The 19964-nt window shown below is 42.7% G+C and overlaps 1 protein-coding gene across 2 annotated transcripts in view; it reads right to left on the reverse strand.

Moving 5' to 3' along the window:
• Positions 1–1139: 1139 nt before the first annotated feature.
• The window catches only part of SS18L1 (SS18L1 subunit of BAF chromatin remodeling complex), a 31173-nt gene continuing 12348 nt past the window's right edge, over positions 1140–19964 (reverse strand). For both annotated transcript variants that reach the window (XM_020808118.3, XM_020808115.3), the window contains exons 2-11: positions 19485–19561; positions 17184–17268; positions 14472–14616; positions 13157–13354; positions 12432–12596; positions 10498–10599; positions 8173–8265; positions 6104–6223; positions 5447–5574; positions 1140–3196 (exon numbers count right to left, since the gene is read on the reverse strand). In XM_020808118.3, the coding sequence (XP_020663777.1) occupies positions 3170–3196; positions 5447–5574; positions 6104–6223; positions 8173–8265; positions 10498–10599; positions 12432–12596; positions 13157–13354; positions 14472–14616; positions 17184–17268; positions 19485–19561 (1140 nt within the window). In that variant the 3' untranslated portion in view covers positions 1140–3169. The remainder of the gene's footprint in view (positions 3197–5446; positions 5575–6103; positions 6224–8172; positions 8266–10497; positions 10600–12431; positions 12597–13156; positions 13355–14471; positions 14617–17183; positions 17269–19484; positions 19562–19964) is intronic.

The following is a 19964-nucleotide window of genomic DNA, read 5'->3' on the forward strand; positions in this document are numbered from 1 at the left end:
GCCATTTTGGAACCGACGATCAGCTGTTTTTAAAACATCACAATGCGAAGACCGGTAAGCGAAACGCTTACTGATCATCGCAATGAGATTTTTGGCCATTTAAAACGTCGCAATGCGATCGCTTTTGCAATCGCAAAATCCACATCGCTTTGTGGATTCGTTGTTAAACAGGGCGCTCGTTAAGCGAGGCACCACTGTAAAATGACTTCCCAGAGCTGTATGGCCTTCTGAAAGTGGCAGTCCCAGTCACCAGCCATGTATTGGCTCAGATGCAGACAGCTCTCCAGTAGAGGTGTAGGATCCGCTTGGTTACAGATGAACAAGGCTAAGAAAGAATTGTGAAGGGCCTTGCAGAGAGGTGGAGACAGCAGAGGCACTTCCTTCCTTCCTTCCGTCCCTATGGCAAGGTCCCCGTGTGCATTCACACAGGAAGGCAAGCTGCACCAAAAGCTCAGTGCACTTCTACTTATTTTTAACGTATTTATATTATATATATGCTGCTTTTCTCCCCATAGCAACAATGCATCTAAAATACAATGTCTGCACTTCCTGGCCTTCCACGGATTTCTTGGAGGTGGAGTCCAGTCTGTTGTATATAATAAACCAGTGATGGCAGACCCATGGCACGCGTGCCACAGCTGGCACACAGAGCCCTTTCTGCAGGCACACAAGCCATAAGTTGCCAGATCGCTTACTCCCTTATCCCCCACAGCCAATTTTCAGGAGGTGGCTGTAGTCAGGGTGCTGGTGCTTCAACAGGCGGCGGGCCAGGATCCGAAGTAGCTGGCACTGGCAATGGAGCCAGAGTGGGGTCTCGAGGCATCTCCATACCCGGGATTCCCCCCCTCCACTGCCACTTCCAGTTCCGCCACCACAGCGGCACACTGCCCACTGTTTTTTTCTCCTTTTTTAAAGTTTGGGCACTTGGGCCCAAAAAGTTTAGCCGCCACTGTAACAAACTGTCCACAGTCTTAGAATTTTTGAAATTTTGTTGAACTATCTGAGCCAAAATAGCAAGGAAGAAACTATCGGAGCAGAGGTCTGCAACCTATTTTTGTTTAGTTCTAATTATACCGTGTATTCCCAAAAATAAGACAGGGTCATATATTAATTTTTGCTCCAAAAAAACACATTAGGGCTTATTTTCAGGGGATGTTTTATTTTACAGTCATGTCATCTTCTGGTTGCTGCACAATGGTGGAGGATGGGGCTTCAACTAGGTTTTTAACTAGGGCTTATTTTTGGAGTAGGGCTTATAATATGAGCATCCTGAGAAACCATACTGGGGCTTATTTTCAGGTTAGGGCTTATTTTCAGGGAAACAGGGTACTAGTTGCTGCAAAATCTTGAAAAACAAAAAGGCAACTCATTAGGTGGTTAGGAAACTCACACATTCATTAGTCTGCACTCTGTAATTATTCTGTAGCAGACTAGGTTGTAATTCCAGCTAATATTGATTTTGTGAGTGGGATATGAAATGATACTGACTTCTGACAGACTGAATACTAGTGTTTGTTTTATCCATAGCCCAGGTAAAACAGATGAAGAGTTTCCAAAGTAGCAGGTTTTATTCCAGCAGACGGAGGAGGCAGTTCTATCTATAGTTATGTCCTTCAAGTCAGTCCTGCTGATTTCAAGGATGCATTCCACACACTTCAGATGCACCCATTGGGATTTCAAACAACATTGGTTTAGCTGGATTCTATTATGAAGGCTTAAATTATTTCCCCTGTTCATTTTGCTATAAATGGTATAAATGTTTGCACTGGAAGACAGTACTGTAGGTCTTTAAAGACTGCAGTCTTAAGCACATATGCCTCAAAATATAAATCTGGAATTGTTTATGCATGGACATTAGACTGTATATCTGCATTTGCAATAACTTTCTTTTATGCTAAAGCAAAATGACTTTTCCCCCCCCCCTCCCGAACATTGGAACTACTGTGGCTGTGGGCAATGCAGGAATGCTCTACTCTGTGGTAAATTAATAATGGGGCAGGATGTCTGGTGTGTGTGTTATCTTACTTACAACTTGAAGGAAGAAAGTTGATTGAGAAAAAAAAGATCCTGACTTGCAATATCCAATATAATATTAGTGGGGCTTGTCAGGCCGACTTCTCCAAATACTCTTTCTTTAAAGTACATGGCTGAAACCCACAACAATTTGAATAAACATATCCTAAAATACAAAATATAATTCCTATATATGTGCTCTTGGGAAGAGGACTTTCTGATCAGAGAACAAAAAAAGAATTAGTATTTCCAGTTAACCAGCTTCAATATTTCTTATTCACATCCTAACCGAATTCGTCACATTTCCAGACAACTGAAATGGAATACCCTCCAGCAGTTTAGAAGAAGTTCCCATGTTTCCATGGCTGAATGCTTCTTTGGTATTGACCTATTATGAGAATCTTACCATAACAGGGTCAATTCCCATGTTAATTCAGCAAAAACCGCAACAATAAATAACTGGCAGAAAGGTATGTAGCACATTTACATGGGAGTAAATTCCGCAGAAAATCCTAGATTCACTGTACAAAATTACTGCTGCATCTTGGAGTCAGCAAATCAAATATATATTCATATATTTTAAGCATGTGTGATTTAGAATACAAATAAATTATATATTAAAAAACGGAGCCTATTTTGGTCATGGTCCAATTAAAATCTATGCATTTCAGAGCATATAAAATAATCTGTAATGTATTTGGGTTAGAATTTTACATTAGAAACCATTGTTGAACTACCAGCATGACCAAAGAACAAGGACCAACTCAGTTGCACATCTGACGTATATTGTAGTTTTTGAAAAGAAAATAGGGAACGTGTGTGTGAACGCATCTAATTCCATTGATGAAATGACCTCTAAAGCTAGTTGAAAACATCAAAAGGGGACAGGGGAAGGAGAAGGAAGAACTTCTGCATTGTATCAACATACAATACTATACACAGCACCAAAATATACCAAACCATTAAAGCATTGCCTTGTTACCAGTAGAGCACTGCTTCATATCCAGCATGAAATGAATACTGTTTCACGTACAGATGCTCCTTTTGTGCTAAAAGGATAACCAACGTATTACAAGTAATCAAAAACTGCCCGCACATCCAGGGTCAGAAGACGGACATATATATCAAAACAAATCTGACACAGATGCTTGTCCTTTTATTGCTGATAGTTTCCATACTGGCCCTGTTAACAATGACAGAGAAAGAAAAAGTCATGCAGCCATTTCTGTAGATGTAAGAGTGCAATGTTTTTATGACAGGGTTGTTTCTGTAAACTAGCTTTAAGAGTCCTGCTTCCTCCACAGGGATTGCAAGGAACGGTAAGGTGGGAGTAAATTCCAGAGAAACCAAATGAAACCTTTTAATCTTTAAATTGCGACAAGATTCTTCATCGTTTCTATTGAACAAAAAAGACTAAACAACGTAGGACTGGGCTGTCAATACAATGGAAGTGATGTTGATCCACATTCTTTGCCTTGAAAACAAGTATTTTGGGATAAAGCAAGTGTGTGTGGTTGCAAACCATCTCCCACCTAGAACAGCAGTTAGCTTTCATCTGTAATTGGGCAATGTGTGAAAAATTCTCTTGTCAGAATTGTCCATGTGTATCATGCCAATATGGAGGGGGGGGGAATTTCGGAAGACAATCTAGAGCTTTGTGAACCAAATTAAGGAGCAGAGCACATGTGGCGAAGAGAGCAGCAGATTGCCCTAGAACAATGGTTCTTAACCTTGGGTTACTCAGGTGTTTTTGGACTGCAACTCCCAGAAGCCTTCACCACCAGCTGTCCTGACTGGGGTTTCTGGGAGTTGCAGTTCAAAAGCATCCGAGTAACAAAGGTTAAGAACCACTGCCCTAGAACAATGGTTCTTAACCTTGGGTTACTCAGGTGTTTTTGGACTGCAACTCCCAGAAGCCTTCACCACTAGTTGTGCTGGCTGAGGTTTCTGGGAGTTGCAGTTCAAAAACACCTGAGCAACCCAAGGTTAAGAACCACTGCCCTAGAAGATCAAAGGCCATTGAGGAGAAGGCTCCAAATTCCACCCTCTTCCACAAAAGGTGAGAACTCAGAGGGAGAAGTGGGCCCACTGTGTCTCGACAGGCTAGGCTAGTGGCTCTAAGAAAGAGTACCTGCTTGCACAGCAGGTTTCTTGATGAGTAGAAGGATTCATGTGAGCAATGCTCTCTTAAAGAACCAAACCTCTGAATGAGGCTCTAGAACAGTGGTGTCCAACCTTGGCCCTCCAGATGTTCTTGGACTTCAACTCCCAGAAATCCTGGCCAGCAGAGGTGGTGGTGAATGCTTCTGGGAGCTGTAGTCTAAGAACATCTGGAGGGCCAAGGTTGGACAAGCCTGCTCTAGAACAGTGTTGGCGAACCTATGGCACGCGTGCCACAGCTGGCACACAGAGCCCTCTCTGTGGGCACACGAGCCGTAAGTCACCATAGAGAAATACTTACCCGCCCTCTGATCCCAGATTTTGGTACTCCCCTCTGCTGGTGCAGTGGTCCAGCGGAGGGGTGCAATGGCGACCATTACCGGTCTAGCCCAATGGAGGTTGGAGGACTGGTAAATATTTGTTTATCTCGTCCATAGGAAAAAAACAAACAAATAAGCACTTAACCCTTGCAGTGCAAGAGTGGTTGTTTTTTTCTAAACTAAAACCTCAGCATTCGGGTTTTAATTGCAGTATTGGCACTTTGAAATAAATAAGTTGATTTTGTGTTTGGGCACTCGGGCTCAAAAAGGTTGAAGCTCAGGCTTACAAGCGTCGGTCTTAGACAGGCAAAGTTGCTGGATCAATGTCTGTGCTGAGTTACAGTCTTCCTGATCCTCTTGCCTTAATACTGAACTCTCATCTGTTTGACCCTGGACTGCCTTTGGACTTTGCCTTTGGATTTGGTCTTACCTACTGTAGAAGACACATCAGGTAAGGTTAGTTGATACCTGCAGAGCATGCATGACTATAAAAGCAAATCTGCAGTAACTGGAACCAAAGCCAGATTTTGGGTCCCTTTTTCTACTACCAAGAAAAACCTGGTTCCCGTTCCACCCACACCCCTCAACATTCCTGGGGAAGGAACAAGATAACACAGGCAACACACTGTTGGAAGCAGGACTTCTGTAAGTTTTGAAAAGGGGTCCTGTTCATCATGCCACAAGCTTTTCTCTCCTCCCCATCCCAGCGTCCTTTGTTTCGTGGTTGGGTGTTTGGGGTTAAACACAAGCTTAACTAGCAAGTTTGATCGCTCAGGCATTTAGGTCTCAGGGATCTGCCTCGCTGGGGGAACTAATGTACTCTCACCTCGTAAATGCAAAGCTTGTTGTCCTGGGGCGGCCATGCAGCCAATGCCCGAGAGGAGATTTACTGGGGAAACTACCCTGCACAATATAGCTTTTGAAAAGAAGGCCTTTCTCCCTCCTTAATTTACCTGCTCGTAGCCATAAGGCCTCTGTTGCTGTGCGGATGGTCCTGTTTGTGAAGCTCTGTAACTTCCATACTGTTGTCCCTGTCCCTGTTGGTAACTTGAGTATTGTGATGAAGCTCCCTGGGCAGGACCTGGGAAGAGAACAGTAAAATCCTTGGTCCAGGTTTGAAAGATGAATATATCATATCCTTAGGACTCCTCTCTAATGAACAACCAATGGGTGGTCAGGGGCTTAAGAAAGGGAGCTTGAAGGTCTTTGATGGTCTAAAATCTCTCTCCAACCTTTAAAATAACATATGCATTATGTCAACCTAGGAGTGCAAGGGATTAAATAAGGCACCACATTAAATACTTACATACAATTTAAGATCATTACAGTATTTTTATTGTCAAACAAAGGAACCTGAGAAGGTTTAAACCTCATATCCACTTGGTCTTAGTTTCAAAATCCCCTCCTGCCTATGGATTCCAGAGCAATGCACCCTTGTATTAATTTTTCCTCTCTTTTTAAATACCCTCTGCATGACAAGATGGGGATTCTGAAATTAAAAAAAACTAGCAAGGAAGAGTTTTAAGTCTCCCCCAAGCTGATCCAATTTGAATTGGTTGTGTGCAGAGTCATGCATACTTTACACAAGACAACCGTACAGATTTCCTCACCATATCCTTGTTGTTGTCCTGGATAACTTTGTTGATTTGGGTATTGCTGCTGTGAATATGTTTGCTGTTGTGCAGCTCCTTGTTGATATCCCGCCTGCTGCTGGCTATACTGGGAATTTCCTAAAAAGAGAAAAGTCAGTAGGTTTGTTTCCTAGCTTAGCCAGAATCCTAGATCCACATAGGGTCAAGTTCACACCATGCTTTGGTAACTTCCTGTTTAGATTCCTACAAGTCGTGGACGCTTTTAATTGCCTTCGAAAATAAACTTCAGGAAAGTTTATTTAAGTTGCCTTTTTTAGCTTAATTATATGTCTATTTCATTTTCTGTATTATTATGTTTTTGTGGTTATTATTTAAGGCGTTACTGTTGTCTATTTTGCTGCGAACTGCCCAGAGTGGCATTGGTAGCCAAATGGATGATATACAAATCCAATTAATCAATCAATAAATCAATATCAATGGGTAGCATGACTTTTGAATAGGACTGGCAGTTTTAGTCTTCGCATATGAGTGTTTTTTCACCTAGGCTCCCTTACTAGTAAGTTTCCAACAGAAACAGCTGACTTCAAGTTATGCAACTTGGAACCAGGCTACCTGAAGGACTGCTTTTATCTGTATTTACCTACCAGAACTGTAAGACCATCTCCAGAGCTCATGCGCAGGTTGCACCTGCTAATAAAGGTTTGGGAAGCAGCTACTACATTCACTGGTGGTATCCCCAGCTGTCCAGCCCCCTTCCCAGACAGGACTATTTGGAACTGACTCTGTGGTCTGTTCTATGCCAGATAACTCTCAAGCCTTTCAAGAGCTTTTGGGATCAACAGTAAAAGATATTTTGCAATAGCTGTTACAAACGAATAAGATACAGTGGTGCCTCGCATTATGTTAATTCGTTCCAGCGAAATTGCTGTAGAACGAAAATGTCGTAAAGCGAAATTAAAAAGCCCATAGAAATGCATTAAAACCCGTTTAATGCATTCCGATGGGCTGGAAACTCACCGTCCAGCGAAGATCCTCCATAGAGCGGCCATTTTCGCTGCCTGTGCAGCGAGGAATCCGTCCCAGAAAACAGCGGGGGGGGGGGCATTTTGTTTACTCGGCGGCCATTTTGAAACCGCCAATCAGCTGTCCGAAAATTGTTTTGCGAAGAATCGGTTCCCGAAGCAGGGAACCGATCATTGCAAAGCGAAACTCCCCCATAGGAAACATCTTAAAGTGATCGCAAAAATGATCGCAAAAAGTTCGTCGTAATGCAATTTCGTCGTTAAATGGAGCGAACGTAAAGCGAGGCACCACTGTAATTAGTGTTTAATTTTCTGCTCTGCACATTCTTATTTTGTTGATAGTTTGATTCTTCGAGGCCTATATTTCATTCTTTTTCCTGCATGCTACTAATGATGTGCTTCATAGGGAGTCGGGTAACTATGCTATGATGTTTTCTCAGGGTAGAATTAAAAAATATTTTAAAAAGATGTGTAAACATGCCCATATTTTGAGTTTTTTTGGCCTATTGGCCATGTTGGCTGCACCATTCTGGAGGTTGTAGCCCCCAAACAATACTTTCCCAAGCTCTTTTGTGGGATACAAATAAAGAGCTGAAACAGACAAGAGTAATCTTGTAGAATGTATCACTTGGTATGCTGTATATTTCAGATCATGGGAGGGGGTGGATTACCTGTGACACTTCCTGCGACACCGATTATTATGGTTCAGCCCTTTTTCCTGATCTGCTAGACTCTCATTTGACTCTGGCTCCCAGATGTAGCTTGCATTTATTTGACAAAATATCAATATAAATAATTATGTTTATCGGGCCAAGCCAAAGAAAAATAAAACAAAGAAAACAAAAACATTGTGGCACTTTAAGGACTAACTGCTATATTTCAAGGTGAGCCTTCATCAACAAGTCCATTTCCTCAGACCTTGGCTCTTTGACTATTCACTCTGCTTAAAACATTGCATGCAAGAGTGGAAGCGTGTGTACACGTACATGCACAGTCACATATGCGTACATACGCACCCAGTGTGATACAGTCTGCAAGCAAAGCTTCCACAATGTTTCTCCTTACCGCCTTCATAGTAGTGCTGTGTGGAATCCTCAAACGATCTGTCATAACTTTGTTCAGAGTAAGATGATTGCTGGTAGGCGTAATCACTGTGACCTATACTCAAATAGCCAAAAGGATGAGGGGAGACAAAGATACATCAGAAATGGAGAACTAAAACAATGAAAGTGAAATTACATGGGAGTAGAAACCATCGTGTAGAGCAGGGGTGTCCAACCTTTCACCTTCCCTGGACCACATTAGAACATGAAAATTTGTTTTGGGCCGCACATAAATTTGTTTTGGGCCGCATGGGGGGGCAGCCCTAGCCATTCTCCACAGCCTCGCTCCAAGCGTGCTTATCGGCAGCTGCGATCTCAGACAGCAGAGGCTGCCAGCTTCGACTCCAGCAGCTTTATGGGCCGGGAGGGGGTCTACCTATTGACGGGGATGGCGCAATGCAGTCACGCAGCCCCCCTGTCCCCTCCCCTCCCACTCCTTCCTTCCTTCCCTCTCTCCCCCTCTACTGTTGTGACATGCCCCGGCCACATTCTGCCCGCAAGCGCCGGCAGTGTAACTTGAAACTTTGGAATTTCTTTAAAAATAAAGAATTGCACTGGGCCGCATGCGGCCCTCGGGCCGCAGGTTGGACAAGCCTGGTGTAGAGGTATGAAAACATCTATTAAAGGTCCTTAGCCCTTCTTTATGAAACTGCAACCCTCCCTTGAAGAATAATAAAAAAATTTATTACAGTAACTCCACTGGATGCAAACTCCAGGGTGAACATAACAAACATAAACCAAACATGAACTGGACATGTTGATAAAAAGATTGTTATCTCAGTACCTGAAAGAAAAGGTACTAGTTTCAAACTCCGATTTTTCTGAATTGCAGATTTTTACCAAACTGTTGAAAAGCAGTTTCCCCCTTACACACACCCTGGATAAAGGATGTATTTGCTTATTTATTTGACTTCTATCTAACTTCCATCATTGCTTCATCTCCTTGCCTTGCCTTAATCCATCCCTCAGCAGCAAGACATACCAAATGATCACAAGGAATTCTGCCCACATGAATGGAAGCCCTGACCACACTGGGGGAATCCTGAAACTGGTACTGCGTTGGTGTTAGGATAATGGATAATATGAGAAATCCGCAGAATCAAGCCAAGGAGCTGTTATCAGCAATAACTTCCTGACCAGCCTGGCCTGAAACACATGGCTCATTTGAATCCAGCAAGGACCTGAAGTAAACAATGTGCGGCTGATGTGAAAATCACAATCCTATGCCGGCCCTCTACTTCCCTCAGTTACACTAGCTATCACAAAATGTATGGACCCTTATGTGAGAGTTGCCCCTAATTCTTTTTTGTTTCACTGGATGCCACATGGAAAAGGTGGGGAAATGCTCGGTGTAATGATATCATATGATCTGTTCTCACAGCACGGATGCCGGCAGTGAAAGGGTGGAGCTTCTGTTTCCACCGGCAGCCAAGAGTTCTTTACATGGACCTAGCTCAGCTTTTATAAAGCAAAATTTTAAGTCACTGGTCAGGCGTTTCTCTCCATCTAAGCCTTTCATCTCTGAATCAGCCTGTTTCACTTCTCCTTTCTGTTTGGTTAGTAACTGTGATGGCCATAAAACATCTAATATTATTTACACATTTCGTAATTGTTTCCATGTGCATGTTTAAACAAAAAGGCAAGTGCGGGAGAAGCATTTGGACTGGGACCCTAGCAGAGGATTGGAAGCCTCTCTTTTCCCTGCCTGATCACCCCGGCTCTCTACATCCAAGCAACTTTCTATTTATGCTTTCAGAAAAACATCTACAAAGGGTATATCTTGATGAAACAATGGAATGCTGTGATCTGGACTTCAGACTAAACTGGTGTGTCACACTGAAATGCCAATTATGGTGTCTAATAATTCCTTTATATACATATCTTTGAAGCAGGTACACACATTGATGGCCATCATTTCTTTCTTGAAATTATGTGATATTATGTGAATATCATTTACTTGCTCCATTCTGGATACTTGCTTTGTGCCTTCATAGCCAAAGCTACTTCTCTTCCTCAGCTCACCAAAAACTTAACAAAATCTTCTCCCTCATCCAGCTATGTGTCCTGTGTCCCCCACCATCACCACAGCTTGATCCCTGATAACTGTGATCTTGAGTTTTCAATGTGCTAAAAAGAAACCCACACTGAACTAAATGTGTCTGGTTTTCAGGACTATCTGTGTGTAAAGATTGGGCCTTTGCTTTTTTAATTCTGTCGTAAGTGCCAGAAGCTTCCTGCGGTTCAACAGCGTGTGCAAACAAGTTACCCAAGTGTGGTGCAGAATTACCATCAGGATAATATTGCTGGTTTATGGGCTCTGATGACCCTTGCCCATGGCTGTACTGTTCACTGTAGTATTCTTCCTGGCCCATGTACTGCTGAGAAGAACCTACAAAACAGAAAGAAAAGTATCTTAGTCAGTCTACAGTGACATCCAAGTGAGATGAAAGAGCCTCTTACAGCCAACTTATTCGCCATCTTCCCTACTTGTAGACACACAGAACACAGACCATGCTGGCTAGAGCAGTGGTTCCCAACCTTGGGTAACCCATGTGTTCTTAGACTGCAATTCCCAGAAGTCTTCACCACCAGCTGTGTTGGCTGAGGCTTTTGGGAGTTGCAGTCCAAGAACACCTGGGTTACCCAAAGTTGGTAACCACTGGAAGAGGATTCTAAGGATGGAGTTTTTAAAGGTGAATTTTCCAAGTGCTGGTTCCATACTGAGAAAAGTTTGGTGTAAATCCAGGACAGACAAAATGGAAGTACTGTTTTTCTTCACCACTATACCCTGATAACACTTGTGATTTTGGAAATTAAGGAGAGTTGAGACTGGTTACTGCTTAGATGGGTGATCACTGGTTAATACCAAGGATCTTTAGGAAGGGCCAGGAAAGGATCTTACCTCGATTGTTGCCAATCAAATTTGACTGTATAGAGCTAGACAGACCAATGGCCACTTCCTATGTTCCTTTGTTCACATAGTGCTCAATTAAATCATACAATTGCTTTCCATTAGAAGCAGTGATGGCAGACTACTTTGGTGTATTTAAAAATGTAATGAACAGGGAAAACAAGGTTACTCATGGCTCCTGAATATGATGACAGATATATATGACCTCTAGTAGTATCAAAGATAGTGTGAAATAGAAAAAAGGCAAGGCTATGGAATGACTGCCAGCTGACTCCAGAAGTATTACACAGACAGAGAGACAGCTTCATATTGCAATTAGCTCTCCTCACTTCACTATGAGCAGTGAGAAACTCCAGACACATTCTTGTGTTGCAAGAATTTATTTTCCTTTTTGATCAAGGATCACTGTAAACATACTATGCCTTCATATCTGTTGAATTTAGAACAGCAGGTAGGCATCCGTAGGGACAGTAACAGCTTTTTAAACACCATCATTCTGCCTAAGGCAAGAAGCATCCAGTTCATACTTCCTAGCCAACTGCTGCATGAATTCGATTTAAGAGTAGATTCTCCTGAGAATTATATTCCAAGTGTAAACTACTTTTTAAAAAAGCACAGAAGAGTCCTGCTTTCAGATAATTCCACCACAACAATTTACAAAAGGCTGTTCTACAAGTCACTGTGCGTATTCCAGGATGGGAAAATTGGTAGCTGCTAAGTAACTACCTGAGGAACGTGATGGCGCTGCGGGTTAAACCACAGAAGCGTCTGTGCTGCAAGGTCAGAAGACCAGCAGTCGTAAGATCGAATCCACACAACGGAGTGAGCTCCCGTCGCTTGTCCCAGCTCCTGCCAACCTAGCAGTTCGAAAGCATGTAAAAATGCGAGTAGATAAATAGGGACAACCTCGGTGGGAAGGTAACGGCGTTCCGTGTCTAAGTCGCACTGGCCACGTGACCACAGAAACGGTCTTTGGACAAACGCTGGCTCTACAGTTTGGAAATGGATATGAGCGCTGTGCCTCAGAGTCGGACACGACTGGACTAAATGTCAAGGGGAACCTTTACTTTTACCAAGTAACTCCCTGCCTGCTGCTTTGTATTTTGGAGCTATAACATAGTAAGTCAGGACTGCCGTGGGAAGAAGTGGGCAGGAGAGAGAGAGAATAGAAGATGCCAAAGAATTAAAAGCTATGAAGCTAAGCTGAATTCCACTACTCAATACCCACAGACAACATCCAAGCACACATCTCCATAATAACAATGGCACTGAGACATCTATAATGCTGCTCACCATTAAAAAAAATTTACCTTGCTGGGAAGGCCGGTACGGGCCCATCGGCCGTTGCCCCATCATGCTGTTGCCTTGGTTACTCTGACTCATCATGGCAATGGACGACTGCCCTTGGTAGTGCTGAGTCCCCGCTTGTGCAGAATTGTAATGCGACGTTGCTGCTTGCTGGTGCATCATGGAGACTGTAACATACAGATATCTTCAAATTCTCTGAATGACAAACCCTGAGAAAAACTGAAGCCTCACAATGAAGTCTAAGAAATAAAAAGTTCACCATGTCTTACAGCGATCAATCTTCAAAATGCTGTGTTTCTCCCATGTTCTTTCCCCTTATTATTATTATTTTTTTAACTACTGTAAAGCTCTCGAGAGCAGTGAGTGGCTCTCTTGTTTGAAAAGAGACATTTCTGCTAACTAAATAAGTAATATAGGACAAACGTAAGCAAGCCTCAAAGCTATATAAGATTTCTTCAATAGTCCTATTCTGAATCTAAATCTACAGTCTCTCTCCCCAGCCCTCATCCTACAACACACACTGGCTCTGACATTTTATACCAGTGGTTCTCAACCTGGATCCCAAGACGATCTTGGACATCATCTACCAGATGTCCTAGCCAGTAGGGCTAACGGTAAAGAATTCCTGGAATTCCAGGTCAAACCACATGTGGGTTGGGAACCACTGCTTCGTACAAGAATGGGTTTACTCAAGAATAACAAAAAGGCCAGGCCAAGCCAGCCATACCTGGATTAGACTGCATGTTGATATTTGTCCGTGAGACATAGTTGCCGATTGTTCCCTGGCCTTGCAAGGGCACATTCTGTGATGCAGGCACTGTATGGCTGTAGCCGGATCCTGTTCCATGGCTACTGACCGTCATGCTGAGGGAAGTGGTGGGCATGGTGTTCTGGCCTGACTGCTGCATAGATACATGATTGGGTCCTAAGCAGAGAGCAAAGAAGGAAACCAGAGTTAGCCCCCTTCCCTTTTATCCTTCAACCGCCAGTTGAAGACCCAGCTCTTCACACAGGCTTTTCATATCCATGACTAAGTCCCTGGGTTTTAGCCTTTCAGCTTATCTAAGTTTGTTATTCGAGGGGACGTCGTGGTGCTGTGGGTTAAACCGCAGAAGCCTCTGTGCTGCTCTTCTCCTCTCTCACCTTTTTGCCCCTCTTGGCTTCCTCCTCCAAAACTCTGGTGTGGCCCAAAGGCATCTCCCCACCCAGGTTCCCATTCCCTTCACTGTGCCACCATCACTGCACCCGGGCGGAGTGAAAGGCAGAGCGAGATGTCCTAGCCAGCAGGGCTAATGGTAAAGGATTCCTGGAATTCCAGGTGAAACCACATCCCCAGGAACCACATCTCAATCCTGCCGCCATTTTGGGTATCGGCATCCCTGACATGCACTGCGTGCTTGCCTTATTCCGGCCTCTTGGAGCTGAGTTAACCCTTGGGTCTGAAGGGCTGACATCAGTCCTCCAAAGAAGGATGTGGCACAGCAGAGAGATCGGCTTTTTCGAAGGGGGTAGGCATGAGGCGCATGCAAAAAAAGGGGAAATCCACCTAAAGGGGTACAGAAATAACTAAGAACTCTAGGTTGCCTCTACAGGCCAAGAGGATTAAAATAAAACAGCATTGTGTAATTGAAACTAAAAATAGCCACAATGACCCCCAAAAAACACTTTACATCCCCCTTGGGTGGCCGTGACCCCCCAGGGTGGGAAACTGTACCCTATAAGATTGCAAAGCAAGAATGTTCATGCTGGCATCCTGCGCTCGTCTGCATTCTGCAAGCTGCTGAAATCAGTGCTCAGTAGGGCTAATGATCTGAACAGAACCAGTCTCAGTTTTCGTATTATCAGCGCTTCCTTCAAGAAGCCCACTTTGGCAAAGTACGAGCAGCAACCTTCTGAAATGCAAAGTGATTTGTGCATATTTAAGCCTGCGCTGAGGCTTTCAACATGCCCAAGAGGCCAGTTAAACAGCCATAAAAGGCCACTATGGAAGCACATCCAGGCATTCACACGATGCAGTTGCCAGGCAACCATGGAAAGCTCACCGTTGCTAATCTGACTCTGCATGAGGGAGGAAGGCGGAAGGCCTGTCCCGATTGCATCACTGAGGTTGCTCTGTGGATGGAGAGACTGGTTGGATGCACTCTGATTCATTCCTCCCGGGCCTAGGGACATATTTTGCGTCGGTGGCTGAAGACAAGATAACAAGGAAAGGAAAGATTCAGTGAGAGGGGTTTCTTAAGAGGGCATCATTTTGGCTGTTTGGCCCAGCAGAACTCCTGCCATTATTATGATTTAATACTGAGTCATCTCATGAATCAGGATTTGCAATCATAGGCAAATCAATGGCTATGGAAATATTATGTATAATTGGCTCATTCATCGAAGCAACCCAGGAGGAATCCAGACTTGCATTTTGTTAAGCAAAGGAGATACCTAGACATTCTGCATTACAACGACACACATAGTTATGAAACATTAACATGTGGGAAGATGAACTAATGAGAAAAGAAGAAACAGTAACATGTTCTACAATGGCAGCTCTGCTCTTTTGAATTTATTTCAATTAGCAGTGAGTCAATTAGAAGACACACACACTGATCTTACCATTACTGCTCGTAGATGGGAACACCGCCAGAACAATGCTTTAGATAATATTTGGTTTTTAAATGCAAAAAAAGGGATACACTAGGTAAATATTTTAATACGAACTTGCCTTGCCTTGAAAAATCAGCATCCTGCTGTGATGCTATTTGTAAACCAAATGTATCATCCTCTGCAGAGCAGCAACTACTCGGAATGTGCCATTCTGATTTTTTAGACTCCAACTCCCAGAAATCTTCAAGAATGCCTCAGTCAGAATTCTGGAACTTCCAGCTGACAAACCCACACCTAGACATCTACATTTTGCTCACCTTGACCAAGGCCTAGCTCTGCCTTGCTTTCTGTTGTGGACGTACCACTAATGAAGCTGCTGTAGTGGTGACTCCGGAAGTCACAGTGTTGCTGCCCTTTAGGCTCTCTAAAGGGTGCCTCCCAAAGAACTAAAGCTTCTAGGGAAACTGCACGACAGCTTCATTTTTTGGTATATTAACAACAGAAAGAAAGTTGGAGCTTGGCCATGCAGCTTTATTCAGTTGCTTCATTAGGCCCAGCACAATTATCCTCAGCTCTTCCCTGGACTTGATTAACTGTCTCCTGACCTTGTAATTTCATCTTTCAGCACTATTTCTTGTTTCATTTTGGATTGTCTCATCATAGGGTTTTGAAAGCATGAAATATGCAGAAGTTTTTTTTTTACCACTGCCACCTTCTTCAAGAATTAGTTTGAGTGCAACTTCACCTTCTATGACAGATCCTCTGCCTGTGTCACCTTCAACTACTGCGGCCGCCAAGTACCTGCCATCCAGAAGTTTCTCTATCCCATCACAATTGGAACTATCCATTCTCATCCACATGTGTGATTTGTTGTTGTTCAGTTGTTAAAATCGTGTCCGACTCTTCGTGACCCCATGGACCAGAGCACGCCAGTCCCTCCTGTCTTCTACCCCCTCCCAGAATTTGGTCAAATTCATGTTGGTCGCTTTGGTGACCCTGTCCAACCATCTCGCCCTCCGTCGTCCCCTTCTCCTCTTCGCTTCACACTTTCCCAACATCAGGGTCTTTTCCAGGGAGTCTTTTCTTCTCATGAGATGGCCAAAGTATTGGAGCCTCAGCTTCAGGATCTGTCCTTCCAGTGAGCACTTAGGGTTGATTTCCCTCAAAATGGATATGTTTGTTCTCTCTGCAGTCCAGGGGACTCTCAAGAGTCTCCTCCAGCACCACAATTCTCACATCACTGATGTGATGGTTAATCCTAAAGAGGGTGGATCCATTTTAGTCTGGTGTCTTACCTCTGACCATTCTGGCCTGGGTGACCCCACTAGGAGTCCAGACTCGTAATAAAGTCTAGCCCCCTCAAGATATTACCCTTGGTTTCCCTGACACATTTAAACCCTCTGTCACGTTAAGATGTGCGTCCAAGAGAGGGGCCTGTCCCTCTGCTATACTTTTTTATACAGAAATATCCTGCCTTCTTCTGAACTAATGATCTCAAGCGTATCATCCTTTTGATCAAATAACTTCTAATGAAAAGAAACAGCAATACGCTGGAAAGCCTAAAAAGAAACTGCCGTATACCAAATCAGTCAGACTACTAGACCGTGTGCGTGGCTTTTGTGTGCTGATAAAGTCAAAATGGGATTTTTCCTGTATCTTCACAGGAATAGATACAACATTTTCACATGGCCAAATTCAACCTGCTCTGAAAAGTCAGCTTTTTGGACTTCAGTACACAGTATGTCATGCAGATTCTGGGAACTGTACTGTGAGAGAATTAAGTTTCCCAAGAAGTAGGCAGTAAAGTAATTCCGCAAATGTACAGGGGAAAAATACTATTATTATTCAAACACCACAGAATTAAACAATATTAAACAATACAGAAATTGTTTATGTATTGTACCGAATTTTATTAAGTATTTTACCAAATATATTTTGAAGACAATAAACTACTTGTTATGCCCGTCTTATTGACCCTAGATGATATGCAATAGAAAATTATCTCCAGGCCAGCCAATATTGGCCGTTTTGTTCTCAGCATTGTTAATTTTCTTGTGTGAAGAATCCATCAAAAGATTTCACTTACAGTAACCAGCTTCTGTAAATCTCAGCCGTCAATTCTAAATGAACTAGATTTTGTTGTTCATGCAAGTACTTACAGCAGGAAGCAGGGACTGCATATTTTGGTTTGAGTCTGCTATCGTTGCTAAGTAAACCAGATTTCTGTGCAAGATTTGTTGATACCTATAACCAAAAGAAATATATAATTTGGATGTGACAAAAATAAACCATGTTGGAAGTATTTTTTTTCCTTTTAGAAGAGTAGGGTTCTCCCCTCCTCAGTTCTTTGGAGTGACTGTAATCATCAAGTCTAATATGTCTTGCTTCGCAAATTCAACAAGATCCTTTGATGTGTCATGCAGAAGTTGTTGTTACATACCATCAAGTCACATCTAACTTAATAGCAATGCTAACAGGGTTTTCAAGATATGTGAAATATTTAAAGAATGGTTTTAGTAGTGCCTCCAACCTACCAATTGAATTCCCATGGCTGAGTGGGGATTTGAACCCAGGTCTCCTGTGTCCTAGTCCATCACTTTATTCAGTATAACATACTAGCTCCCTGTGGAGAAACAGGAACCAGATTTACCAGTCTCCTGTTTTTCTATAGCAAGAAACAATGGCACTCATATGAACATATTTGTAGTACTGTATAGTCTTTCTCCTGCAATGTCATTCTCCTGTTCTGAGTATTTCACAGATGAAAACAGAAATTCATCTGGCACATCTCTGTCTTCAAACACAGACTCATGTCTGAACACACCCCATCCCTGATGCCTACTAGTATATATTGTTCTCCCTCTCTTGTACTTGTTTGTCCAGAAATAGCCTCTCCTATTCTGAATTAAATTGCTCCAGTCTATCTTTTTGTCTTTTTATTCTCTGCTTTCTTGGAAAAAGGACCAAAAGTAGACTACAACCTTTAATGGTGCTACAACAAGAGGCTGCCTTTTACCTAATCTCCCCCAATTTTAGCCCTCCCGTTCAGGAACATCTACACTCTCAGGAGCAACTCTTGAGGTTTCCAAGCGATCCTTCTAAACCTAGGTTTCTAGTCAAGTTCATTATCCGGGAAGATAAAAAATGAATGTTTTTTAAACCATTTTTTAAAGTTTAAATTATATTCTTAAATTTTTTATCAGATTTATTTTTATGGATTAAAATAGTTTCTTTTTTAAAAAAAGAAGAAAAGTCCTGTGTGATGACAGTTTTAATTTAGGAGAGGTTGTACCTGGCATATTATGGAACAGGCATTAGACTTTTTAATTCTATATTGTGAGACAATAACGGGAACCCTGTCGCTTGGCGTAGCAAGTCACAACTAGAGTAGCACCACCAAATTAGGGCAGCTTTGGTGAGTCAATGCCTTCCTAAATTCAGCTGATCCTATGGGCGACTCTAGCTGCAGTACAGTGGTGCCTCACTAGATGGTTACCCCGCTTGATGATGAAATCGCTTTACGATGGGTTTTTGGTTCCCCATTGGAACCAAACGATGGTTCCAATGGGGCTTTTTCGCTCTACGATCACCCGTGCTGGCTTCAGAACACTTCGGAGGTTTTTCGTGCACCATCAGAGGACTGGTGGGGGACCTCCAAAGCTGGCAATCGCAGCAAGGGGACCCTCTGCCAGTCCTTTCATGGTGCTTCCCCAGCTCCCTACCCCTTAAGTTCCTTTTTTTAAAAATTTCCCCCCCCAGGAACGCATTAATTAATTTTCAGTGCATTCCTATGGGAAATTTGATTTCGCAAGACAGCGATTTCCACGGAACGGATTAACATCATCTTGCGAGGCCCCACTGTATTTACTTTAGTTATTCAATAGGTCAACTTTAAATTCAGCCATTTTTAAAAGCCTTAGTTATTCTTTGCAGTTCAACACTGACAGAATTCTTTTCATCTGCTGATAATTAGCAAAGAAACATAAATGTATTTACTTTATTTAATCTTTATACCGCTCATCTATTAAATTGCTGCTCTGGGTGGTGTACAACAACGTAAAGCATAAATCATAAAAATACTTTTTTAAAATACAATTTTAAAAAAAGACAGGTGGAAAGAAACTGTGAAGGGCCAAAGAGGATCCCACTTTCCTCCTCCACACATTTAATCAACTGAGGAGAACCTCCCCCAAGGCTTCCTGAAAAGTCTTCTGGGTTCAGTTGTTTTTTAAAAGCATGGAGGGAGGGAGTCTGGTGTAACTCCTCTGGCAACACATTCCACAAGGAAAGTGGCACCGCAGAGAAGGCCCAGCTTCTGGTTGTTGTTTTCCCGAACCTCTCAAGGTGTTGATATCAGGAGATGCATGGTCTGTGAGGACCTGGTCCGATGGGCAGTCACACTTGGCAGAAGATGTTCAGAAACTGTAATATATTTCACCACACATAAATATCCTACTCACTGAGTACATTCTGCTGTTTTCCCCTTGCTTTGATAGTCCATAATACACTGTATTAGATGATGATTTTCATCCAGCATCTGGAATGAAAGCGAAAAACAAATCAAAATATTACTGAGCAAAAATTAGCATGGAATGTTTATTTTTGCTCATCTTTTTTTTTTGCAGTCTTCATGCTTTAATAATAAGCAAGCTATTTATGCTATTGAAGAAATACCTTTCCCTCATGTACTGCTGGATACCTCAATGGTTTAGGTGACAGGTTGGGAGTTCATTTGTGCCTCCTTGAGAGGGGCTGGACTGGATGATCCACAAGGTCCCTTCCAGCTCTGCAATTCTAAAATTATTGTTATGCAAGTGAACTTTTCAAGCTACTGTATTTTCCCTGTATAAGACGCCCCCATGTATAAGACGCTCCCCCACTTTTCTAACCCCAAATTAAGAAAACTAAGTTGGACTTAACAAGTGTAGGTGAAAAGGGAT

This window comes from Pogona vitticeps, chromosome 4 (assembly GCF_051106095.1).
Source record: "Pogona vitticeps strain Pit_001003342236 chromosome 4, PviZW2.1, whole genome shotgun sequence".
In the NCBI taxonomy this organism is placed as follows: domain Eukaryota; kingdom Metazoa; phylum Chordata; class Lepidosauria; order Squamata; family Agamidae; genus Pogona; species Pogona vitticeps.